Raw genomic sequence first — 24,486 nt, 5'->3', positions numbered from 1 at the left:
TCTCAGTGCAATGAAGTTGGATACTGTCAAAAGCCGTAAAAATATGTCGTCCTTTTTCCCTACTCCTCCATCAATGTGTGTTGTCATAAAAAAAAGTATAGTGCTCGAACAAAATGTAAACTCACAATTTCACCCATGTGCACCTTCAAATCAATTTTGCATTCCCAAAATTTATCGTGAAATCACGAGATACCACTGATTGAGGGATACGTTGGAAAAAAACAGTTCATTTTTTAATAGCTGGCAACCAATTTTTTCCACAGCGGTACGAGAGACAGGTGCTGTAAAGAGATAGTTTTTTACGACTTTGTTTATTACTTTTTTCCCTTTTAAATGGGGGAAAAAAAATCCGTGCTGTCCTCGGAATTTTTAGCCACTGCTGTTCAGTGGAACATGGCGTCTCGAGTGTGCATCATCAACTTTTTAGTGCTGACGCTCACGCATTTTTCAATGTCCGCTCTGACAGCACAAAATATTGTAAGTTTTAAAATTTCAACAAAGAATTTTCTATAACGCAAACAGCTCTGCAATAAGTAATGCCAATATATTTGACATTTTCAAAAAAAAATGAAAGGAGACTGTCTATTAAAGACGGACTTGAATTAGATGTTACATTTTTTTCCCCAAAGAGCTTGATGCAAAAACGGCTTTTTTCGCCCCCCTCTGGAAGTTCTTCAGACTTTGTCTATTGATTACTCATACTTGAGCGCTTCTTTTCCCAAATTTTCAGACCCCCAAAAAATTTTGGGGGGGAGCTAGGGGGGGTGGAAGTCAAAACCTGTGAACCTCGATATCTCTTGAACAAAGAAAGATATCGAGGTCCGGTTTGGACGAAAAATCGTCTAAAATTGCATACTTTAAGATTCTAAAGGTCGAAATCCCGATATCACATTTTTAAGTTAACATATGTGCTTTTTTCCAGTTTTTAGGTCTAGAAAATTTCTTTTAAACGAAAAATTTACAAAGATCTCAATTTTTTATTTGAACCAAAACCAGTTTTTTAAATTGTTCGTCTTTTTCCGCATCCAACGAGTGGTCCATAAGCTGGGGAACCGAACGGTTCCGGAGTTATGATCGATTGAAGTTTCCGCTCAACGCGCGCCGACCGATTTTCGCGCGCAAAAAAGTCGGATTTGACTGTTATTAGATCAGATTGAATGTTCAAACTGAGCAAAATGCTTTATTAGGGACTCTTGAGGGTCGCTGAGTTCAGAAATTACCGATACTTCCAAAAAATTCACGTTTTTAAAATTACAGCTCCGCAGCGCTATTTTAGAGGCCCACTGAGCGCCGACCGGCCGCTCAGTGGTCCTGTCCGAAGCTGCAATTTTAAAAACGTGAATTTTTTGGAAGTATCGGTAATTTCTGAACTCAGCGACCCTCAAGAGTCCCTAATAAAGCATTTTGCTCAGTTTGAACATTCAATCTGATCTAATAACAGTCAAATCCGACTTTTTTGCGCGCGAAAATCGGTCGGCGCGCGTTGAGCGGAAACTTCAATCGATCATAACTCCGGAACCGTTCGGTTCCCCAGCTTATACGACCACTCGTTGGATGCGGAAAAAGACGAACAATTTAAAAAACTGGTTTTGGTTCAAATAAAAAATTGAGATCTTTGTAAATTTTTCGTTTAAAAGAAATTTTCTAGACCTAAAAACTGGAAAAAAGCACATATGTTAACTTAAAAATGTGATATCGGGATTTCGACCTTTAGAATCTTAAAGTATGCAATTTTAGACGATTTTTCGTCCAAACCGGACCTCAATATCTTTCTTTGTTCAAGAGATATCGAGGTTCACAGGTTTTGACTTCCACCCCCCCTAGCTCCCCCCCAAAATTTTTTGGGGGTCTGAAAATTTGGGAAAAGAAGCGCTCAAGTATGAGTAATCAATAGACAAAGTCTGAAGAACTTCCAGAGGGGGGCGAAAAAAGCCGTTTTTGCATCAAGCTCTTTTATTTACATTATGCCAAAAGAAGATCTGACGGGTCTCTTTCTCAAATTATGGACTTTTGAGTATTGATCACTGAATTTTTAAGAAAGTAACATTTCAATTTGCAGACATTTTATTTTCCGTTATACATACCGAGTACTTAATGAAAACAACTGAAGAGAACATTTTTCATTGAACATCATGGAAAAAGACATTTTATTCTGTTGCTTTAGCATTCAAAATCAAATATCTTCGGTTATCACACATCAAACAATAGGTCCTACCTAACCTTCACATCTTATTCGGACCTCTACTAAAAATTGCGAATTTCAAGAATTGCCTGTCAAAGGGAAAATATGTTTTCTCGCACGTTACTTAGTGTAACTTTTGAAGTGGGAACTACACACGGGATGTCAATATTCGAATCGGTTTAAACTTTTTTTATTCGGTGATTTGACAATGTGCGAAGCTTTTAACAACCTTTTTTTCTACATTCTGCTCCCCTTTTCATTTGCGTCACGTCAAAAAAAACCGACTTAATACAGTCTACGATATTGCACACAACTAGCCTTACACTCGATAAATTATAACTTGGTGGAATTTAGTTTGATGAAGAACGCATGACTTGGACTTTTTCGTTTTTTTCCATCCGAACAAATTTGGCTACTTTCGTGTCAGAAGATCCGACGATTTTCTGCAATAAATTTCTGATAATTTTTTATTTGGATGAGAAAAAGTCACGAACACTCGTTGCGAGAAATCCGAGCGGTTTTTTTTATTCTTATTATTTTGAGTGTGTGTCAAGTGTCAACTCAGAGGAGGGTCATTAATTTGGAAACTTAAAAACTGTAAATTTAGGCCGAGTTTTGTAAAAGGCGGATAAAGTCCTTTTGGCATCTGCTTTTTCTCGCAGTTAGTGCTAAAGAGAGTGAAATTTGAGGTAACAACTTGTAATCCGCCCTGCATTAAAATATGGCATTACAGAATAACAAAATAAACAATCAATTTACGACCACATTCAATTTTATTTTTTTTACTCACGTGGAAATTGAGATACGCCCTTGCGTCATCAGAGCGGTTCGTGCACTGTATTGTGTATTTACGCATCCCCACAGTCCATAATCTCTCATATTGTTCCATAGGCAGCTGCAGAGGAACTAATCTGGCAAGTGTCACTGTCCGACCCTTGTGCGAGCCAACCAGCACACCCGAAAAACCCGCAAAACCCCAACGACCCCAATGACAATTTCAACAAGGCAAAGAAGAGGTGCGCGGATGCTTGCACTGCCTTCGAACCGATGTCTGGCGATAGCGAACACTCGACTTGCCCCGGAGCCACATACGGAGACTGCCGCAATAATGGAAAACACAGAGCTTGCATGGTCCTCATTCCGAAGGAATCTGTTTTTGGAAAAGATTACATGGAGCCAATGAAGCTTAGTTCCTGCGCCAAGAGGCTCATCGAGCGTAAAACCAAAGAGGAGAAGAGGAAAGAGAAGGATAAGAAACGGGCGGACGAAGAAGCTGCGAAGAAGCAGAAAGAGGAGGAGAAGAAAGCCAAAGAGTGGAAGAAAAAGTTCGGGGACAAGTGTTTATGTTCAGCGCACAATCAGCCGAAAATCGATGTTTACCTGTTCACGGGATGCCCGAAGTGCTACTGCCTCAGTTGCGTGAACGCTCGAGTACGTCAATGGCAGCAGCAGAACCCGCAGCAGTTGAGATCCTTCAGTAGGTCTTCCTCTTGGAATTGGTATGGCTATGTTCGATCCTTAAGCGGTACGTGGAGAGCTCCAGCAGCCAGCAATTCATGGAGGGCTCCGAACAGTTCGTGGGGAGCCACAGCTCCTACCAATTCGTGGGGGGCCACAACTCAGAATAATCCGCGGGGGGTTCCAGCTAGGATTAATTCGCGAAAAACCCCGGCTAATCTTGCGAAAACCCCGAATTATCCTTCGAAACCCCCGGCTAATTCTTCAAAAACCCCGGCTAATTCTTCGAAGCCTCAACCTGTGAAGGCTAACTCAAACAAACAAAATGGTGCTTATAAGTATTATTATAATAATAATATAGTGGACGATCACCCTCCTTTGAACCTGCCAGTCAGGTCTGCCGGAGGCGGTTTTTAAAAGTTTTCGCGAGGCGGGGGCGTTTCCCGCATTAATTTTACGGTATTCTAGGGAATTACACTTTTTCATCAGGGACATTTTAGAACGAGAGTTATTGAAATTTCTTAGCTTACAAAAGCCTGTAGGATCATGCCATGAAAGCCATTTTCTCTAACTTTCAGAAATCGTAAAAAACAATAACTTTTTTTTTGGGGGGGGGGGGCATAGTGATTTCTTTTTTAAGAGAAGTTTGAATTTACAAGTTGGGACTCGTATAATGAACCACCAGACAAAACTGAAGTAGGAAAATGGAAGGAAAGGAAGGAAACGTCACATGATTTCTCTTCAAAATCTTACAGAGAAAACCATTCACAGAACGGGAAGTTTGGAAATCATTCCCTGAACGATAATTTACAAGTCTTTTAAATACAGATCAAATGGAAATTAGACTATACAAATTAAGTCATTTGTATTTTTGTCATTAATCAATATTTATAGAAAACATTTATATCTTGCTCAGGAATTAATTTTCAGACTTCCCGTTATGTGATTCTTTTTTCTGGCGGGATTTTGAAGAGAAAACACGCAGCGTTGTGCTTTAATTAGGCGCATTTATGCCAAAAGAAACTATATCACACACAAACCCTATGCACATAGTTAATTTTAGCAATACGTCCAAGTCATGCCTTGTCTAGAGGCTCATTACGCTTGGAAATGTTAAAAGTCAAAGTCTGTATTATTATGAGGATTTACCAGGTGACAAAATGAATTTATAGTAGCTTTTTTATCCTTATCTTTTTCACCATCATAAGTTCCATTAGTCTTCATGCTGTTTGTTCTGAACCAATTTTGATTGTGTGGCTTTAGAATTTTTTTGTATAGGGACAGTTAATAAAAAGAGGGGCAAATGATAGCATTCACAATAATTATCTTTAAATGAATTCCTCTTTTCCCCAGTTTTATTTCTTTTTTTTAATTTTCAAAACACAGGAGTGGGGTACTTCACCCTTTGAGAACTCCAAAATTTAATTTTTGCCAATATGTTCCTTTCTTTTGGTTATGTGGCATGAAAATCACTGTTCAGCAGTTTTAATGCCTCAATACTGTAAAAAAGCCCCTACTCCCAATTGCTTTCCTATCTTTTTAATTTATTAATTTTAAGGAGGTAAAATGTATTTACAATAAGTCATTGAGACTTGAATAGAAAAACAACAAAGATGATGGTGAAATTATCTGGTTGAAGCTGTAGTTTACTACAAGAGAATATTCGTAGGAAACATTCAGAAACCAGCGCTAGAATGAATGAGTATTGCTGCACAGAAAATATTTTCTAGCCTACGTGTAAAAGTCATCGCAAAATAGCGATGTGCATAACCCTCAAGTGCCCCTCGTCTCAATTCCTCATTTTCCAAAGTTACAACGGGAAAACGCTATCGTCGCAGAGCAGTGAAGTGCGTGATTACTACAATTCCTGAGGATCGTATTCGATCAGGAATCTAGTAACCACCAACATTGTTTTTTATCTGTGAGGGCTCACACGAAAAAAAGAGCCATGATCATACATCAGCAGCGGTATGAAACAAATATTCGCAGGTGAAGTACAGCTCTACCTCGTTTTGACGTTTTTCGAACAGCGTTTTTTCCGGAAACAATGTTCATTTTTCGAAACCCGGCCGATCGTTTCTCACTATGCGGCGCTTCTCAAAATGACTTTTTTCCGGAAACAACCTTCTACTTTTATCCCCCCCCACCCAAAAAAAAAAAAATCCTAGCGTAACGTAATATGACTTGATCGTTTTATTTTTTTAATCACGAACTAGCTGTAATTATAGAATAGTAGTTCGATTTTTGAAAATAAACAAAGCTCTGTCACTGAGCAGAAAAAGCGTCTCAGCTACTAGCATTTTAGTGCGAATTTTCCTTTTTTATTGCAAGAACCTTAAAAAACTTCGATCCGTAACGATAATGATTTGAGACTCAATTTTTTACAGCGTTGTGAAGTTTCTGATGAAAATATATTTATATTGAGTCGATTCTTTAGTTTTCTTTACTTTTTCCATTTTCTGATCTTTAAACGTAAGTTGTTGGAGTTTTACCAGTGCTTTGGGGGCCTCAGGCCTCAGCATTATTTCTTTATTTTTTTCCCCCTGATGAACAACACTTACCTTTGTGCAAATTATCGATGTATTTCTGCATTTACAAATACGTATGATTGTTGTACCATGATTGTTATACGTATGATTACATACCATGTAAGACAAGATAAAACCTTTATTTGGACGATTCAAAGGTTACGAAAAAAGAATCAATGAAACTGGTCAATCAATGAAAATCTTTGAAACTAAATTTAAAACGAAAACCCAATGGTTACCTCTCGAAGCACCCTTGTAATCAAGATTCAATCGGCAATAATGTATAAAAAAAACGCAGGAGTGCGAAGTGTTATTTGTAAACATTCCATCTTGCAATTCTGCGAATCGGTGGAGCCTGCGGCGATAGTGAAGTACACCTGTATTCATGTTGGAGATCGCCATATTTCTACATTTTTATACTGATGATTCGTTTAAAGGGTGGGGAAATCCTGGAATTTTCACTCCAACTTGGCCCCGTCACTTGGAGTTCGCTGACATGAAAAGCGGGGAGAATCGCTTGACACGCAACAGAAACCATGTTCCATGACATTATCTGCGACTGGAAGGCCTTGTTTTCAGGTGCCCTCGCCATGATTTTCGAAAAAATGAGCGGTGAACACGAACGTAGGATGTAGAGTGGTTTGGCAGTACTCCGCGCTCATGAGCAAGTACGCTGCCTCGCAAAGAAAGAGAAAGGTATTACGGAACAGTATGAGAGGAAAAATAAACTTTTACTGCATGTTGCTTTATTTTTTCTTCTTCCTTGTTTACGGGAACAATACCAAGCCGAAATGATTTAAACTTGATTTGAACTTTGCGCAAAAGTTAAGTTCCGTATCCCTATCTCTGTGTGGGCGAGGTCTTCCATTTGGAAAAATGAACGAAAAAATTAAGAAAGAACAAACATGAATGTGATTTAATAATTTTAACTTCCGCCGCCGCGCTGCGCTGACCGCAATAGGTTTGGCGCAATTCGTAAAGTATTCCTACAGTCTTGTAGGCGCTATACGTTTCACGCCGACCGCTGTTGACCGCGCCGTGTTCGACGCAATGCGTGAAGTATTCATGCAGTCTTGTAGGCGCTGATATGTGTTACATGCCGTCCGCCACGCCGAGGGTTTCTCCTGTTCATCTCAAGTTCTCGTCATCATTGCTCTCTGCGCCGCGCCGTTCCAGGCCAAATTGCGTGTTTGGTTTCTCTCTTAACTCGACTAATTAAAGGTGCTGTCTCTTGTATCACCGAAAGATGACGAAATTAGAAATTACTATACTCTCAGAAAATGAGAGATTTTGTCACCTTTTCTCGTTTGTAATTTTTTTCTGAATCCGATTTTTTTATACCTATATTTAGAAAAATTGCAAAATTTGCCACCCCCTAAATTTGCCGCCATGGGCCGCGGGCCCATGTGGCCACCCCCTAGATCCGGCCCTGGAAGCTTGGTTCTTGATTTAAGCTTAAATCTGATTGAATTAAGAGTACTTTTTCCTGTCGATGTTTTTAAGAGTCTGGACTCTAGATTCAATGTGGTTTTTTTTTCCAGTGTTTAAACCTATATGGAAATGTATCGATTCTTGGAGGGGCCAGGTGCTCCGACGAGAATCGATTATTTAGCATAGGTTAAATGGAAGAAATCCGGTGTTGCCAAATTGCTGGTCCGACTATGTTGAACGGACGTTGAATCATCACAAAAATAAATCATAAGTTGGAGGAAGGAGGGAATGACGATAAGAGCCCCGGATCGACCTGCTACACGACAAATCCGTTGTTAATTCAACCAAACGGTGCTCCGACTCGCCGAAAAGCGGGGGAAAATTCTCAACCCGTTGAAAACTAATAAAGATGCGATGCGCAGATAAATTAAACGCGAGGATTAAGTTGAGAGCGAAAGATTTACTATTGCAAACTTGAGAAGTTTCAAGTCAGCGGATGCTTCCGCCTCGACGATGTCAAATCGCATGATGAATTGTGAAATTTCAGTTTTGGAGAGGCACCGAATTTCGGAGTGTTGGCGGGAGTTGACAAACGTCCGCGTCAAGTTAAATCCCGCCTGCATTGTGAGTGAAATCAGAGGGGAAACTGGATACGCCTTGAAAAAAAGCGTATCCACGCATCCGTACAAAGTCTTGATGAAGGTAGATTTAAGTGTGCAAAAGCTCTTTCTCCGATGCACTTGTGCGCTTTTTGCCTCGCGTTTCTCAACCGGGGTTTTAAGAAGAGTTATAGGATTTGGAAAAGATGCGAAAGGATGTCTTTTAGAATCCGACGAAACTAAACCCTTTGCAAGGTGGTGTTTTTTCTTCTTCTTTTTTTTTTGTCGTCGCTATTTTTAAACAATGTACAGCTATGCAGTCAACTTAATTTCTCTAACCCCCATACCATCAAGACATTTCTAACGCGTTGAATACTTAGAAAGGGTATTTTTATTTTGATCGTCTAAAACTTAGCATTTCCTTTTGATACCCTAACGCGACACTGTACAAAATCAACAATTCATCAGATTAATGCACAATATAGATCTTCCAATTTTGAAATCCTATACCTATTTGAATCAGTGAGAACGAAAACACACCAACTCGAAAAAATGAAAATAATCAAGACACACACAAAACTGCATATAAGGTGAAGGAGTTGGTCTAAGAAAAATATGTTTGGTGCCTAAAAGCAAGTATTTAAGGAAACTTTAAATGTCCAAGTTGGCACAGATACGGTAATTTCAATGACCTTTACGAAAATTGTCTGTCCTTAGTGAAAAGAGAGCATTTTCGAGGTACCGAGTTGGTGTGTTTTGTTCTCACTGATTCATTTTACTGATGTACTTTCATTGCCTCTATGTAGTGAAAAATCGAATTTGAAGACCACTCTTACCCGCCCCCCTCCATTACCTTTTGTTCATCACTCTGTCCGATACAGTGCAAGCTTTTAGCTTAGTTTTATTTTACTTTAACGTCCTGATGTATCTTTCGACTGACCCCTATAATGAGGTCTCTTCTGAAAAATTAGGAGATGCACGATCTTTTTTAAAAAGCTTTACCATATTTTTTTCTTAAAATTTAATTTAATGTGTTTTCTCGCGAACCCGTGTTCTCGATTTTTGCATTTTCATACCTCAGCACATTTGAAAGAAAAGTAAAGAGACTAAAAAAAAGCTGTGATAAAGTGAAATACTCATTATGGCTTACATTAAAAGCTTTTTTTTGTGGGAAAAGATACAATTGACACGATGGAGCAGTATTGTCCAAGTAAAAAAAATTCTCAGACTGGAAATAAAGTATATGATAGACTTTTCCGTCATTAGTGACGTCGCATTGCATGTATACATTTGTTGTATGTTGTATGTTGTTGTATGTTCAGAGTTTCTCTGTCGTGAGAGTAAAACTGGAGAGCGATGAAAAGACCCTAATGGTGAAACGGAATGGCGGCTCCTCCAATAAAATTCGAGCAAGGCGGATTTTTTTTAAGATGGGGACAAAGCGATTGTCCTCGGAATGATGCTCCTGCTTTCAAAATGAGCAGACAGTCAGTATGGCAAAAAATATATACGACGCATGTTAACGAGATGATATGATGGTGTATGCTCAGTAATATCGCATGTCGTCGTTTCATGGATGGAGGAACGTACTTATATTCCAAGGTTGCTAAATTGACTAAAAAAATTAAATTTTTTACAATAATATATACACCTGCGCATTTTTTGCTGAAAATTTGTCGGATTTTTGCATGAGATCGGAAGAAATACCAGTGAAATTTTCTATGAGAAATTCCCAGAACACTTTTGGTTATAGTTTAATTTGCTCCGGGAAATTCGGCAACATTGGAAAGGAGTTACGGTCTTTCGTGAGAGAAACGACGATACGAAGGCGAGGAAATGTTCGACTGGTGGTGAGCAGCATGAGAGTCAACGCTTTGATACAACTATTCGTGCTCAGTGGATGTCCGCATTGCATAACCGATTATTTGAAGGCGTTTTTGTTTTCGATTCTCCTTTTACAGCAATGCGCGACGCTGAAACCGCAAACATGCGTATCTCGGTTGAGGCGTTTCAAAATCTCCGCTCCTATTTTATTTTGTGAAAGGAGACCTAATATACATCCTAGCTTGAAATGCTCGATGAATATTCTGTAAATACGGAAGAAAACTCAAGGGCGAGGGCCAAACTACAAGGCCCGTAACTTTTTTTCAGTGAGGAAATGAGAATACAAGAAGAAGAAACACAAGGTTGAGTAAATCAAGCACTCCAATTTTTACCAGAGAAGCATCAATTGGTAGTGCAAATCAGCGATTGGTCCTTGCAAGAACGATAATGGGCGGATTTAACTCTGCCGAAGCATAGAAGCAATTAAGCTTAGAAGTAATTGTACATGATCCTAGGTGAAATTTGTTTCTTGAATTGAAGAGCCAACGAAGAATCTACCCTTTCTCAGCAACTTCACCGATATAAAAGAAACTAAAAGCATCAGAACTTTGTGCAGGTTATTCACAACCCCCTCGCGATTGATCATGAAAGGAGCTTCGTTTTTCTCGAAACTCTTTTCTTCTTTTCGAAAATTCAGGATCATTAATTGATCAGGTCAGTGTTGCCAATTTTTACGTTGAGAGTCCGTGCACTTTACATATTTTTCCATTCAAAACGAGGAGATTTTTCTAAAAAATGACAAGCCTGAATCAGGTTGCAAGCCAGACTCTATCTAAGTGCCCCTTTGTTCGCTTCAATGCGTTCTTGAATTCCTGGCCATTTTGTCTTTAAGTCGTGAAATTTCATTCTAGGGCGAGCATAAATCTGATCCCCACAAGCTCACGAGCCTCGCAAGGCAGGTGTGTGGGGTGTGTAAGGTGTGTGAGGTGTGAAAGGTGTGTGGGGTGTGTAACGTGTGAGGGGTGTGTAAGGTTCAAAGCATGTGTATGAGCCTTACTAGTAAATCAGATGATTTTCTAGGAAGGTTTGGCAGCGAAGTATCTGAATTTCTCATTTTTCTTGGTGCCCTCAGACGCGCGCACAATAGCACCAAACACGCGAACAAAGAGAGTAATACACGAAAATGGCAAAATACGCATCAAGTCTCAGGCAAAGTTGGTTCCATCAACTGTGGTGCCAAACTGGTTGGTGAAATCGTAAATGTTCCCTCATCAATCAATTATTACTGAGGAAACATTTTTGATTAAAATCAGCTTAGCACACCATTCCACGAGCCTCATTATTTCAATTAAAAACCACGTACATTTAATAATTATATGAACAATCCTCAGACAATTATACGACTTGCCATCGAACGCATTCAAAATAAGGCCATTCTAATTTGTTTGTATACTATCCTCCTTGTTTTACAGTGATGGGGAAGAATCAGAATGATTAGGGAAAATCGATTTTTAATTCAAATTGAAATTGGAGATATTTATGCTAAAAGGAATCATATTGCACGGAAACCTTATGAACATAGTTCTTTTTTGAATCAGTAAGCGAAATTTGTTTTACTTTATTTACTATGTACAGCAAGCCTGATCATGATTTAGCAAACCGAAAGTCGAGCCATTTTATCATTGATTGTGATTTTAACGCAAGCAGCAAAGAAAAACAAATAAAGATCATATGTTTTACTTATTTGGAGTATATGTAGACATTTTTCCCGAAAAAACCATCAAATTTGGTTTGTTTTTGATAACTTAGGCAACTGTGCCAAAATGCTACACCTTCACACCTCTGGCAAACGACATAACTTTGATTTATGATCATTTTGCAATTTTATGTTGCCAGTTCTCGACCAAACCACAAACCGCCTCATATAGTGCAATCCTATGAAATGTATTTTGATATATTTTACAACAGCCACAAATCCTTTGGCTGCGTTTCAAGAGGAATTGGCTTGAAAAATATAAATTAGTCACAATTTAAATGAGGCATTTAAGAATACCAGCAGCATTTAAAGCAATAAATTAACGGTATCTAATAAATTAGTAAAATTGATGAAATCTTGGTCAGCATACAAATTCTTGTACTGAAGTCGCGCATCGCATCAAGTCGCATCGTATGAACAGTTGCGAGTCAATTTCTAATGGTGTAAAAACGCCTTCAATTCTGAATGTAGGCCAACTGCACTACAACTCGACTTGAATCTTTCTTGTCAGGCGCCAGAGCGTCCATAGCCCGGTAAGTTATTTTTCACATCGTTGAATGGGAAAACTATCACATTGGCATCAGTTGTTTACGAAATAGCACAAAATCAACTTGAATTGACCAGGACCAGGACCACAATGTTGCCGCATGTTTTTGAGGCCTTAGTTCCATTCTAAGTTGGTTTTGTAGTATCGTTCCGGGCTGATTAAGTTGGTTTTTCTTATGAAACAGTTCCCATAATGCACTTTCCCTCCTAATCGAATATGATCCTAGAACTACGGAATCATAAAACGGCATTACCGGGTTTGACACAATTTCAACGAGAGAAGTAGTAATGGATAAAAGGTAACTTTTGAAAAGAGCTTGAAGCAAAAACGGTTATTTTTGCTCTCCCCCCTGGAATCTCTTCAAGCTTTGTCTATTGATTACTCATACTTATTGAGCGATTTTCGTCCCATATTTTTAGACCCCTAAACAATTTTTGGGAGCGATAGGAGGGAGGGGGGGGTGGAAGTCAAAACCTTAAACCTCGATATCTCTTGAACAGAGAAGGATATCGAGGTTCAGGTCGGACTAAAAATTGTCTAAAATTGCTATAAGATTCTAAAAGTCCAATTCCGTACTTACATTTTCAAATAGACATTTGTGCTTTTCCCAGTTTTTGAGTCGAGAAAATTTCTTTTAAACAAAGAATACACAAAGATTTCAATTTTCATTCAAACCAAAACCAGTTTTCTAAATTGTTTGTCTTTCTCTGCATCTAACGAGTGGTCTCTTAAGCTAAGGAACTAAATGGCTCCGGAGTTATGAGCGATTGAAGTTTCCACTTAACGCGTGCCGACCGATTTTCGCGCGCCAAGCCATGGTTCCAAAACCGGATTTGGTTGTCATTAAATCAGATTGAATGTTCTATCCTTGCAAAATAAATTTTTAGGGATTCTAGAGGGTTGCTGAGTTTAGAAATTACAGACACTTCCAAAAGATTCACTTGTATAATATTGTCATGGGAACGGAGTTCCCCATGATATTACAATCGTTCCGTTGCTTTCGCTATGGGATTCCCTATACCTCTGCGACCTTGAGCGTTTTGCCCAGTCTCCGATTTTTGGTTGATTTTCCGATGTATCAAAAACCGTTGTATTTTTTAACCAATCATGTCTCTACGTCAAGTTGTGTTGATTGCTAAAATTCGCTTTCAGCGAGTTTTTTTCCACCTGGAGATGTCGTGTCTGACTGGTAAATCTGCGCAGAACCACAAAGTTCCGTTTTTAGGCAAATTCTTTTTTTTGGGAGGTTCTGATTGGTTATTTTTCGCCATCAGTTTTCTGTTCGTTGGTGCAAAAGATCGCCTACCTCGGTGTTCTTGAAAAGCCGCCATTATCCCACCTCAAATTTGAAAAATAGAAGTAAAGAAATAATAACCATCGTACAAGGAGGAAAATTGCTCTGGAGGACCCGTTACGGATATATGAGCCAAAATCAGAACTCGATTGATGGATTTAATCTATGAATACAGAAATATTGCCTCAGTTTACTGCCGCGATAGCAAATGCATGGTGAGATGAACCTTGTGACACATGAAAGCATAGGCAAACAATGTCTCACAGAGAAATGCGCTTAATGATTCTCTCATATCCCAAAAGCGTCAACTGCGTCAAGGTCTCTTGTGATAAGTCCCGCCCATTGCCCGAGTCTTTTGTATGCTATTTTTACTCCGTGACACGCAGATTGGTTATAGCCTAGTTGACTAATCCGCCTTAGATTTTTGAGTACGTGCGGGCAATAGGCGATCGGGAGTTCGATACCCGATAATGGGGGTTACTTTTTAATGGTTGTATTGAATGTTTTAGACTAATCATCAAAAAATAATTAATACTAGATGATAAATGTACGAACATTTTCTCGTGAGTTAATATGTTAAACAAAAATACTGGAATATACCTCCTTCATATAATCAGCCACATGTTCCCCCAAATTAATGACGTTATTTTCTTTTTTCAATAAAGTTAATTTGCATTCAACGTTCGTAAGTTAAGCAAAAAGTACCTATTGATACAAATAGAAAGACATGAAAATAGTATGTCTAACATTTCAGTTGTTTTTTTTCTTTATTTTTTGTTTTTTGTTTTTTCAATAAAACAAATTGACTGGGACTAGAATCATTGTATTTCTGAAGACAAAAGCTAAGTTTTTTGATACAGAAATTTTATATAATCAGGGAGATGTTGACCCAAATATTGATGTATATTTTCTCTGTTCGCCCAAATTAATGATGGTATTTTCTTTTTTCAATAAAATTAATTTACATTCCACGTTCTTAAAGCAATATTTTCTCCAAAATTCAGCAAAAAATAACAATTTATACCTACGCAAAAAGTAAATAGATAAATAAATAAATAAATAAATAAAGCAATGACATGAAAGTAGTATAGGTAGTACACATCTAACATTTCAGTTACATCTATTTGAATGAAAAAAATGGCAACTTAGGAAGCACATAGGTCACTTATGATGCGTATTCGGGCATATGCGTAGAGTAAAAACATCATACTTTACGCCGAAAAAACGAAACTGAAAGTTAAATGCGTTAACTTCCGAAAACCATACATAATCCAACGAAAATAAATAATTGGTAAATATAACAGCTTTCTTGTATGCAAAGAAAAAAAATTAAAAATGTTAAAAAAGAGATGTCGACACAAAATTACATAGCCCCTTCAATTCTGAAGATACTACAAACGAACTGTACCTTAACATTTTCATATCCCAGAAGCAAAAGTTCCCATGACGAATATTGCTATCGCTAGCGATTGCAAAAACCAACTTGTTACAGCTTCGAATGGCTCACCGAGCGCCGGCCGGACCGGTTGGCGCTTGGTGGCCTCTAAAAAAATATAGCGCTCCGTGTACCACAATGCGCGTCTATGAAAAACTCATTTGAGCAGAAGTGCGCGTTTATTTCGATGTTTTCAGCAGTAAGGTCCCTTTGTGTGTGAACGATCACTAATGATAAGCATTACCCCACTGAAAAAATAAATCTTAACGTAAAGTTTATTCTTGATAACAGGATGGATCACAAAGAAGACACCATCGTAGTCACAAATGAATTATCCTTTAATCAACGATCCAGTTTTCTCAGGGCGTTGGACTGCCTCCAGCCACGAAATGGAGACGCAGTTGCCATTATCAGTTGCATCAACCGAACACATTACAAATGCCCGTGAAAGTACTTTTCACTATTTTTCTAAACTGATAAAAGTTTTGGAGTGAAATTCCGTGCCGAATCCTATATAGCACCTAAAAATCCCCACTGGAAAAAAAACACATTGGATCTAGAGTTCAGACTCTTGAAAACATTGACAAGAAAAAATACTCTTGATTCAATCGGATTTTCGATAGAATCAAAACGAAATCCGCTTAAATTAAGAGACTTGGTTCTTGATTTAAGCTAGATTCTGATTGAATCAAGAGTACTTTTTCTTGTCGATGTTTTTAAGAGTCTGGACTCTAGATCCAATATGTGTTCGGATTTTTGCTAGAATCAAAACGAAATCCGCTTAAATTAAGAGGCTTGGTTCTTGATTTAAGCTAGATTCTGATTGAATCAAGAGTACTTTTTCTTGTCGATGTTTTTAAGAGTCTGGACTCTAGATCCAATGTGTTTTTTTTTCCAGTGCCGAATAACATGAATGTGGAGCGGCGTCTATTCTCCTTAAGTGGTAATTTACGCCATTATGAAGCGGGATCTACTCTATTTACGATGTGTCAAACTCTTTTATGATGATAATTTCGCATCGCATTCATATCACTCCGGATTTTTGGATGCTATGTAGACTCCGACACCGAATTTCTTTCCTCGGTTTTTAACAGTGTACCTGACTAAAGTGATAAATATTTCTCTCTCCGATGGTAGGCAAAAGCTTTTCCATCGGTTAACGCGGATAATCTGAACTTATCAGATGAAGAAAGTTAAAATTTATTAAAAACGGTGGCGCAGATTTAGCGGGGAAAATGCTTGAGCGTTACCTGGAGCGATCTCGGCACCCACCCTTGCTCGCTGCTTCTACCCCCTCCCGAAGACGCCGAGCGAGGCTGAAACTTTCAGCGCCGCGGGGCGCGAGCGATAGGGCAGGGGTCGAAACGCGGTTTGAAATTAACATGAGCAACAAGGTGCGAGATTCCGAAGTGTGCCGCGATACATTTACACCGCAGAGTGAAAAATAATATCCTTTTAAAGGTGAGAGTTGAGCTCGCTGTTAACAATTCGAATCACGGCCCAAGGTTGGGGGGAGAGGAGGCTGCCAGTTTAGTCGGGAATTTCGGTCGGATCCAGGAGGCATCTTCTAACTTTTAAGGCGTCCATACGCTCTCAAAATGAGAAGACTCTCGGTGCCCGAGATATTCCATTGTAAAACTACGATGAAATGTGAAACGTTCTCAAATAGGGTGTCTCAAAATTTCCGCTCCTCCCCTGTTTTTTAAACAAATTTACTCAAATTTTTATGCAATATTCTCAGAAGAATGATAAAGTAAAATTCACAAAAAACTTGGTTCAGTAACGATGATTTTGCAATAATCAACTATCATGTTTGAGAGAAAAAACATTTCGCTCGAAAACAAGTACTCCATGGAAAGGAGAGAATTTTTTTCTCCAGTGGGCAACTAGTCGGTGCAAAGCAGATAAATTTTTCCTCTCCTGGGTAACTAGTTTTTACTTTAGGAATTCCTCTCCTCTTTTTTCATCCATATTCATTTTTTTAACCGAGCACTTCGCCTTCTGCTGCGTCTGCAGCAATTGTTGTTACAAATATGTTGTGCAAGCTGATTTCAGCTGATTACATACTCAACTCCCAGAAGGCGTTTTATGTGCGAAAGTGGCGCAGTCTGTCGGAGAACCAACGAAGTAGGGACTGAGAAATTCATTCCATCTGACTTCTGGTATTCTCCAGCAGGGTGCTCTACTTCCGCTCATAAAACGCCTTCAGAGAGTCAAGTATGTAATGGGCTGAGATCAGCACGCACAACATATTCGTAACAACAATTGCTGCAGACGCATCAGAAGGTGAATTGTTCAATTAAGAAAGAAAAAAAGAAAGAAAGAAAAAAAAAAAAGTATGATGGGTAGTCTGCATGTAACGAGAGGGTATGTATTTGATCGGCATGAATCGAACGAAAAATAAAACCGTGAACCGATCAACGCCGTTTCAATGGACAAATAAATAAAACAGCGGATCAAAATCTCAGTAGAAAACTTGCATTTATCATAAAAATTTCAAATCGCGATTTCTCGAAATTATGATTAGCCAAGATTTTGATTTTCACAATTTTGTGTCCACACGTGCCGTAGACTCATCCCCTACAATCCGTTTTTGAGTACATTTTTGGCGCATTTTTTTTTTGCTTCGCAAGACTACTGTGTATTATTAGATGTTTTAGGATAGTCATTTAAGAGGGTAACCTTTAACCTATATACTTCTAACAACGAGTTATCTAGTCTGCCATGGCATTTAAAAGTATAGTAATTACTAAAAACACGATGACTGATCTAGACTGGTCCAGCTGTAGGATCAATAGAAGCCTCCAGTGAATTAAAGTAAGCACACTGTTCAATATGACTCTTTGCTAAGCCTTAAATCGATCAAAATCCGTAAGTAACATGCTCAAAACTTGAATTCGAAATTCACACATCTCGAGGTAATAGTGTTGGTTCCTAATTCGCAAAACACATAACTCGGGGTTTTCTCCGTATTTCCTAACTGTTGGGCTATTTTCAAAAATACTAAAGGCATGGTGAAAAGTCTCTTATCATTTCTGCATCCAATAATTATTACCTTTTAAATCATCACAAAGAAGGAACGGAGACAGTTTTTTTGCTCTTCTGAAAAATCGGGGTTTCCGAGATACGTGGGATGGTAGTTTCAATATCATTTTACCCCGCATATAGGTTTTTTTATCGATGAACTAGTAATGCTAATTTCTAATCGCAAAAGTTAGACCAATTTGTATCGCCGTGGATGATTCTCAGTTGCGTTTTGTATATGGCAACGGAGAGGGCTCATTTGAACCCCAAAACCGATCAACGGCTGTATCGATACCAATTTTGAAAATCATATCAAGACCATATAAAGACGGCTTTGCCTGCTTCTTCGTGAATCCGCTCATCGACACAAAGCAATTATTTGCATATTGGCAAAGAAGGGCAAAATTTTGTGGGAGGAAAAGGCCGAAACGGCTGGCAGATTTCCACATTTATCGGACAGTAAAGCAAAAGGAGTATTTGTGAAGTGGACGATTTGCAGGAAAATACTAAAAATAATTTATCCTCCGCACAGTATCTTAATTCTTAAACAATAAGCAACAGACGTTTGCTACTTGGCTGACACAAGGACGTAAGTACACTTAAAGATGAGCCTGGAAAAGCATTGAGATATATGGACGTATTTCTACCAAACAGACCTATGTGGCGATGAGAAATGTGGGGTGTGCTCTAGAAATCTGCATAAGAAGCAATGTGGTCAGTGGGCGTGGTTCCTTTTGAAGAATTGGCAAAGCGGGATATTGCATTCTATCAAAGAGACCTATGTGCAACTGAGTGCGGAACTCATGAGCCGCGGGCATGGCAAGAGAGCCTTGTGGACAGGGCTCATGAGTTAATGCCCCCCGACGAAGACGACGACGTGACGCGGAGGCTTTTTCATTGCCGCTGACGTCACAGGCGCTTTATTATTCTCATTCACTCTTACGGCCAGAGACTAACGAGCACACCCCATATTTCTCACTTCCACATAGGTCTGTTTGGTAGAACTACGTCCATATGGATTATAGGGTTCATGGCAAACTTTAATTCCGTCCTTGTGCCACGATGGCGACGGATTGGTGGATCTCTGAAAGTAAAAATTTTCGCCAGACTTGAGGATGACCTATCCCAGTGGCCAGGCGTAAATGACTGATTATCGGTATTTTTCCGTTTGAACCCATGGTAAAGAATCGATTATTAGGATGTTCGTTGCAAACAACCCCCTATTCCATACTACCGTGCTAAGGAAGGACGCCGTATGAACATTCGAGATTTGCCAAATTTCCCTTGATAAAATGTATTAATGACAGCATTCATGCACATTTTTCTTTGACATTTTCAGATATTTTACATTAAATTGCGTATACAATTTTCTGAAAATTTTGAGAAAAAGTATTATCAATTTTTCAAGTAAATTCGGTTTTTATCGAAGGAAACTTGGCAACGTCTGAATACTCTTACGGCGTTCTCCCTTAGCACGGCAGCATAGGTTTAAACGGCAGATAAATCGATGTATCGCAAAGCACGCCAGGCCACGGCCTCGTGTCTGAACAAGAACGACGGTTGTAGAACGTATTTGGTACGGCACATGCGTGATTTTGACATTAGAGGCTTTCGTGATATTAACTTGAGCACGTGCTTGTTAGGCGCTGGTTATTACCGTTCGAAAATTGGCAGTGGTGAGTCATGACGGGGAGGATGAGGTCGGCCTCGAATACTCACACCTGAGAGTGAGAGCGCGTAGCCAACCCTTCGCCGCAGGGGGGGGGGGGGGGGCACAGGGTCCTTGGGTGAGGGGAGGAAGGGGGTAGCGCCAACTTTAAGTGCTTACGCGCAGAATTTGATTAAGATTCCCGTCTCGCCTCGCTAACCTCTCCCCCCCCCCCCGTTTACACCCGATATCAGCTCGCCGAGGTATTTCGCTCCTTTAATTTATGCAAACTGCCACTCATAGGGAGACCGCTGCTGCCGTCGTGGAAATTAATAACCGATTGATACATTTCTTCATAATTTATCATTGAGATGTCAAAAATTGATGCTGGAATGAAAAATCATTCATAAATAATTAAAAGAATAGAATTCATATAACAGAGATAGCTAGTTAGAATAGAATAGTTTATTGGCTTGGTTTTAAACCTAACTCTCGTGCCCTTTTATTGCGATCTTCTTACGTAAGGGCGTGTCTCTATTCCCGCGTGAGCATTGGACAGCTTGGGGTTATAGGGCTTACGTAGAAATCGAAATACGCCCACGTTAGAGGGGCAATGGTTTTTGAGGAGAACATCATTATGCCAACGACACAATACACAAAAAAACAATACACAATACACACACAACAAATACACATAGACAATACACTGAAAATAATGAATGCACTCACGCTTCATAAAGTATGGGTCGGAGCCACACACAGACAGTATAGAACTTTATGCCGACCTAAGAATAGAGATACAGTCCATTTGAGTATGAGCAAATATCACATACAAAGAGTATGGACTCTGAGTCCATACCGTATGGATCCAGCGTCCATACTGTATAAACAATAAGTTCATACGCCTGCATTTCCATACACAGTTTGATTACAATACATCTCGGATCTAGTCGTGAAAGCTAGACCGTGTGTAAGAGCAGTTCATACCTTAGATTTTCCAAGCAGTATGGACTTTCACCGCTTAACCATTTTTTTCAGTGTAGGATGATTATAACACCTGGGACCTGGGTAGATGTAACTATTGATACTCTGAGGGTGTCCGTGTTGCGTGCAAGATATTGAAGGCGCCTCGTATGTACTTGCCCTTAGAGCAAGCTGACTGCCCGCGGCGATCAAAAACGCGAAGATATTGCTCTGATAAGAAGTGAGAGCTATAAAAGCAGTAGGCGATAAGGCAAGATGCCGCCTTTGAAACCTTTTTTATCATGTCGTTATATGCGCGCAAACAGCTCAAATTAATATGTAAAAATGCTGAGAACCACTACACAAAAAAGTAAAGCAGATGCATAAAGAAGTAAAGTGGATGTTTGATCATGAACAAAACAAGAACCTCTTACACTTCCATATTATTTCCAGACTTTTTCGATGCACCTATCATGATTTTTGTGCAATTTTGGTAAGTCTATTCGCTGGTTTATATCTCTTGCATACAACAGACTATTTCCGTCACTGTGCAAGCATTGAAACGTGAGGAACTCGTACCAAAAATTATAATTTTATTATTTTTTTCTGCGATTATCTTGTCTGATCGGATCTTTTTTTTTGTTCACAGATAGAATTGGTTGACATGCACTATGGAACGGGAGAAGATCCTTTGAACGATCCTTTCCAGTTTGAAGAACACATGTTAGAGATCGAGAAATGCAAGACTGTTTCTCGAGGGTGCTTTTTTCTGGTAAGTTATTCCTGAATTCAACGTCATTACTGATTTTATTGAAACCTCAAGAGGACGTATTAACCGATTACGGAATAAGCTTACTCCGTTATGTAATTTTTTAATTTTTGCAAATTTTGAAAAGCAGAGACTCCTCTTAGTTCACAGGAATCTTCCTTCATTTTACCAACGAGATTGGCCCCCCTCCCCCTGTCCGAAGTTGCATATCATCGCCAAAGTGTGAAACCACTTATCTCTGATTGCGACGTTGTAGACTTCCTGCCATACTTCATTTTTCCTTTGGCAAACGAGTCAACGTAATTTCTTAAAAACTTCTTCGGTGTTCCTTCCCTGTCAAAAGAATGTTCTGTACAAATTGTAAGCTATGAAATTTACTTGTTCCTCTTTGGAAAAAAATTAAATTAGGAGCGGCAGTTTTGAAACACCGCAATGGAGATACGTGATTTCGCACTGTGGTCATCAATATTTTAAGTCTCTACCTTGGCACGTATTGCTAAGAAAGCCAATTATATGACTTCCGAAGTTACAAGAAAAAAAATGGACGATATTTTGCAATTGGGAACTAAAATGTTTGGCTCATCCGTAAAAACACTTATGTGCATAGGGAAACTAATGGTACATCCGTTATTTGATAATGTAGATTTTACAACAAAAAATTATACTTTAACCACCCCCGTTGTTAAATTAGCTTACAATAGCGGTTAAAGTAGCATTTTTTTTTATAAAATCTAGGTTGAAACTTCGCAGTCACTTTTTTTAGCAATGGGCCTGTTGCAAACTTTTGCTAGAGCAAAAATGAGAGTTATTCCTTACATATAATGTCTCAAAAATCACGATGAGCGCATCGGCAAAGTCTGAAATGCACTCATAATTTCACAATCTGCGTATAGGAAATTTGCGGTTTTTTGAGCTTCCCGCTTCAAAAACGATACTACGGCACAGGTGAACATTTTGTTAGAGGAGTCGTTCCATCGTCGGCAATATTCATCATGGCCGACGCCAGTCCGCCAAAACACGTGTAACGGGACGAGATAACACCTGACCAGGATAAGAGCAGATAACAATCGGCATGTTTACGTTCATATTTTCCTCGCCCGCCTTGATTGACCTTGATCTCTCCTCAAATTACACGCGAAACTGCGGAAGCGTCGGCCATGATGAATATTGCCGACGATGGAACGACTCCTCTAACAAAATGTTCACCTGTGCTGTAGTATCGTTTTTGAAGCGGGAAGCTCAAAAAAACGCAATTTTCTTACGCAGATTGTGAAGTTATGAGTGCATTTCAGACTTTGCCGATGCGCTCATCGTGATTTTTGAGACATTATCTGTAAGAGACAACTCTTATTTTTGCTCTAGCAAAAGTTTGCAACAGGCCCATTGAATTGTTAAATCAGCAATTTAATTTTTTCCTTGAACCTGAGAGAGAAGATGTTTCAGCTCCAACCGGGTGTATTGAAAAATGAAAATCCTTTGCTAAGGTCCTTTCAATTCATCATACAAAACCGAATAGGTTAACTTTTCATTTTCTACAAAAACCGGGTGCATCAAATTTTTAGATAACAGTTTTTGCGTGCATGATATGGCATTGAATATCTTACACGCAATATCCTGAACAAAAATTCGTCGTCCTGAATCAGCGAGAATTTCAGCTCCCCAGCGATGAACTTGAAAGAGTCGTTCTCTCTCTCTCTCTCGGATATTGAAATGCGCGCGGTTGGAACCGGAGGAAACTTCATATATGAATATAAACTCAAGGAGTTGAAATTTGGATGCAAAAGAAATGAAAGCACCTCAGAGGCACGGGTGACTGAAATTAGCTTTCCTTATGCCTCGGTTGAGAAGCGAGGAAATAAGAAACGAAAGAAAGCACAGCTATGAAACTGTCAGTTTGCTAGAGAAAGAGTTTTTCACTGTGACCCCAGGCTCCATGTGTAACGAATTTCAGACCAAAAATACGGAGATGGAAATGCATACTGACATGTACGTAACGACGGAACAATTTAAAACCGCCGTCTCGATTTGTGACACTGCAAATTTCCCAAGATATGGTTTTCTTACAAAATGTAACCAATCATTACTGGTGGGTGAAATTTTACTGATTTCTCAGGTTTCTCTCGGCAAATACCTTTTAAAATTGATTACATCGATTTTGTCAGGTTGATGTTTAAACACTTACAAGGCATGGAATGAAAATCTTGGAATGTCATAAGCGAGATAAGCTACAAATATTAAAGAACATTGTACTCAACTTGCGATTTGCATTGGCATGTGCCAATATTAGATAATATCTTAAGAAGAGAATTACTGTGGTTGTATTTTACTAAGGTACGAGTGCATAGGTAAAGAATGCCACTGTAGGTGCTACTGTCAAGGTGAAAGGACCTTCAGGGAACCTTTCAAAACTTTGATCTTTGCTCAAAGCATTTTGCTCTATGAACCTATCAAAAGTCCAAGGATATTTTAAGGCATACTTGCATAGAGCACAATTCTACTCTACACTTGATGTAAGGCCAGGTTTTGTCGAGAGGACTCACAATAACCCAATCCAGAGTTCGAACTTTTTTTTCAAACGTTTTTAATTAATTTATTGGTTTTTTTTTTTTTTTTTTTTTTTTTTTTTTTTTTTTTTTTTAAAGAGTTTAGTAGGAAATGAATGGAAAGATTGTCCACCTCCGGTAACACTGCACGAGTCGCATTTTATACAAATAAGAAACACCGCTCAAAACTTAAATTTATGCACAGACGCTTTAGATCATCATTACGACTTCAGTTCGGAGCTGAAACAGTACAAATTGAACTCATCAATGTAAGTACACGCTTAAACTTGTCAATATCAGTAGTCTATTTTCTAACCAGCACTGCAGGCGAAAGCCGGATGAAACTTCCAAGAATTAGGTGAACTTTAACCGATAAAGACCTGCTAAGTACTTTCGTCTAAAAAGTTATTTTTTCAGCACAGAGGAAGGAACAACCAATTTGTGGTCAAATAGATTTTTATTTTTCGATACTCAACACTTTTTAA

At 38.9% G+C, this 24,486-nt stretch overlaps 1 protein-coding gene across 1 annotated transcript; it reads left to right on the top strand.

Annotated features, from left to right (window-relative positions):
* Positions 1-394: 394 nt before the first annotated feature.
* LOC140225085 (uncharacterized) lies at positions 395-5,615 on the top strand. Its single transcript, XM_072302600.1, has 2 exons — positions 395-477; positions 3,074-5,615. The coding sequence occupies exons 1-2, from the start codon at positions 451-453 to the stop codon at positions 4,055-4,057; spliced, it is 1,011 nt and encodes a 336-aa protein (XP_072158701.1). The 5' UTR covers positions 395-450; the 3' UTR covers positions 4,058-5,615.
* The last annotated feature ends 18,871 nt before the right edge of the window (positions 5,616-24,486 follow it).

Source organism: Bemisia tabaci, chromosome 7 (assembly GCF_918797505.1).
Source record: "Bemisia tabaci chromosome 7, PGI_BMITA_v3".
Taxonomy (NCBI): Eukaryota; Metazoa; Arthropoda; class Insecta; order Hemiptera; family Aleyrodidae; genus Bemisia; species Bemisia tabaci.
Note: the sequence above shows the minus strand (reverse complement) of the source record. Positions and strands in the feature narration are given on the sequence as shown.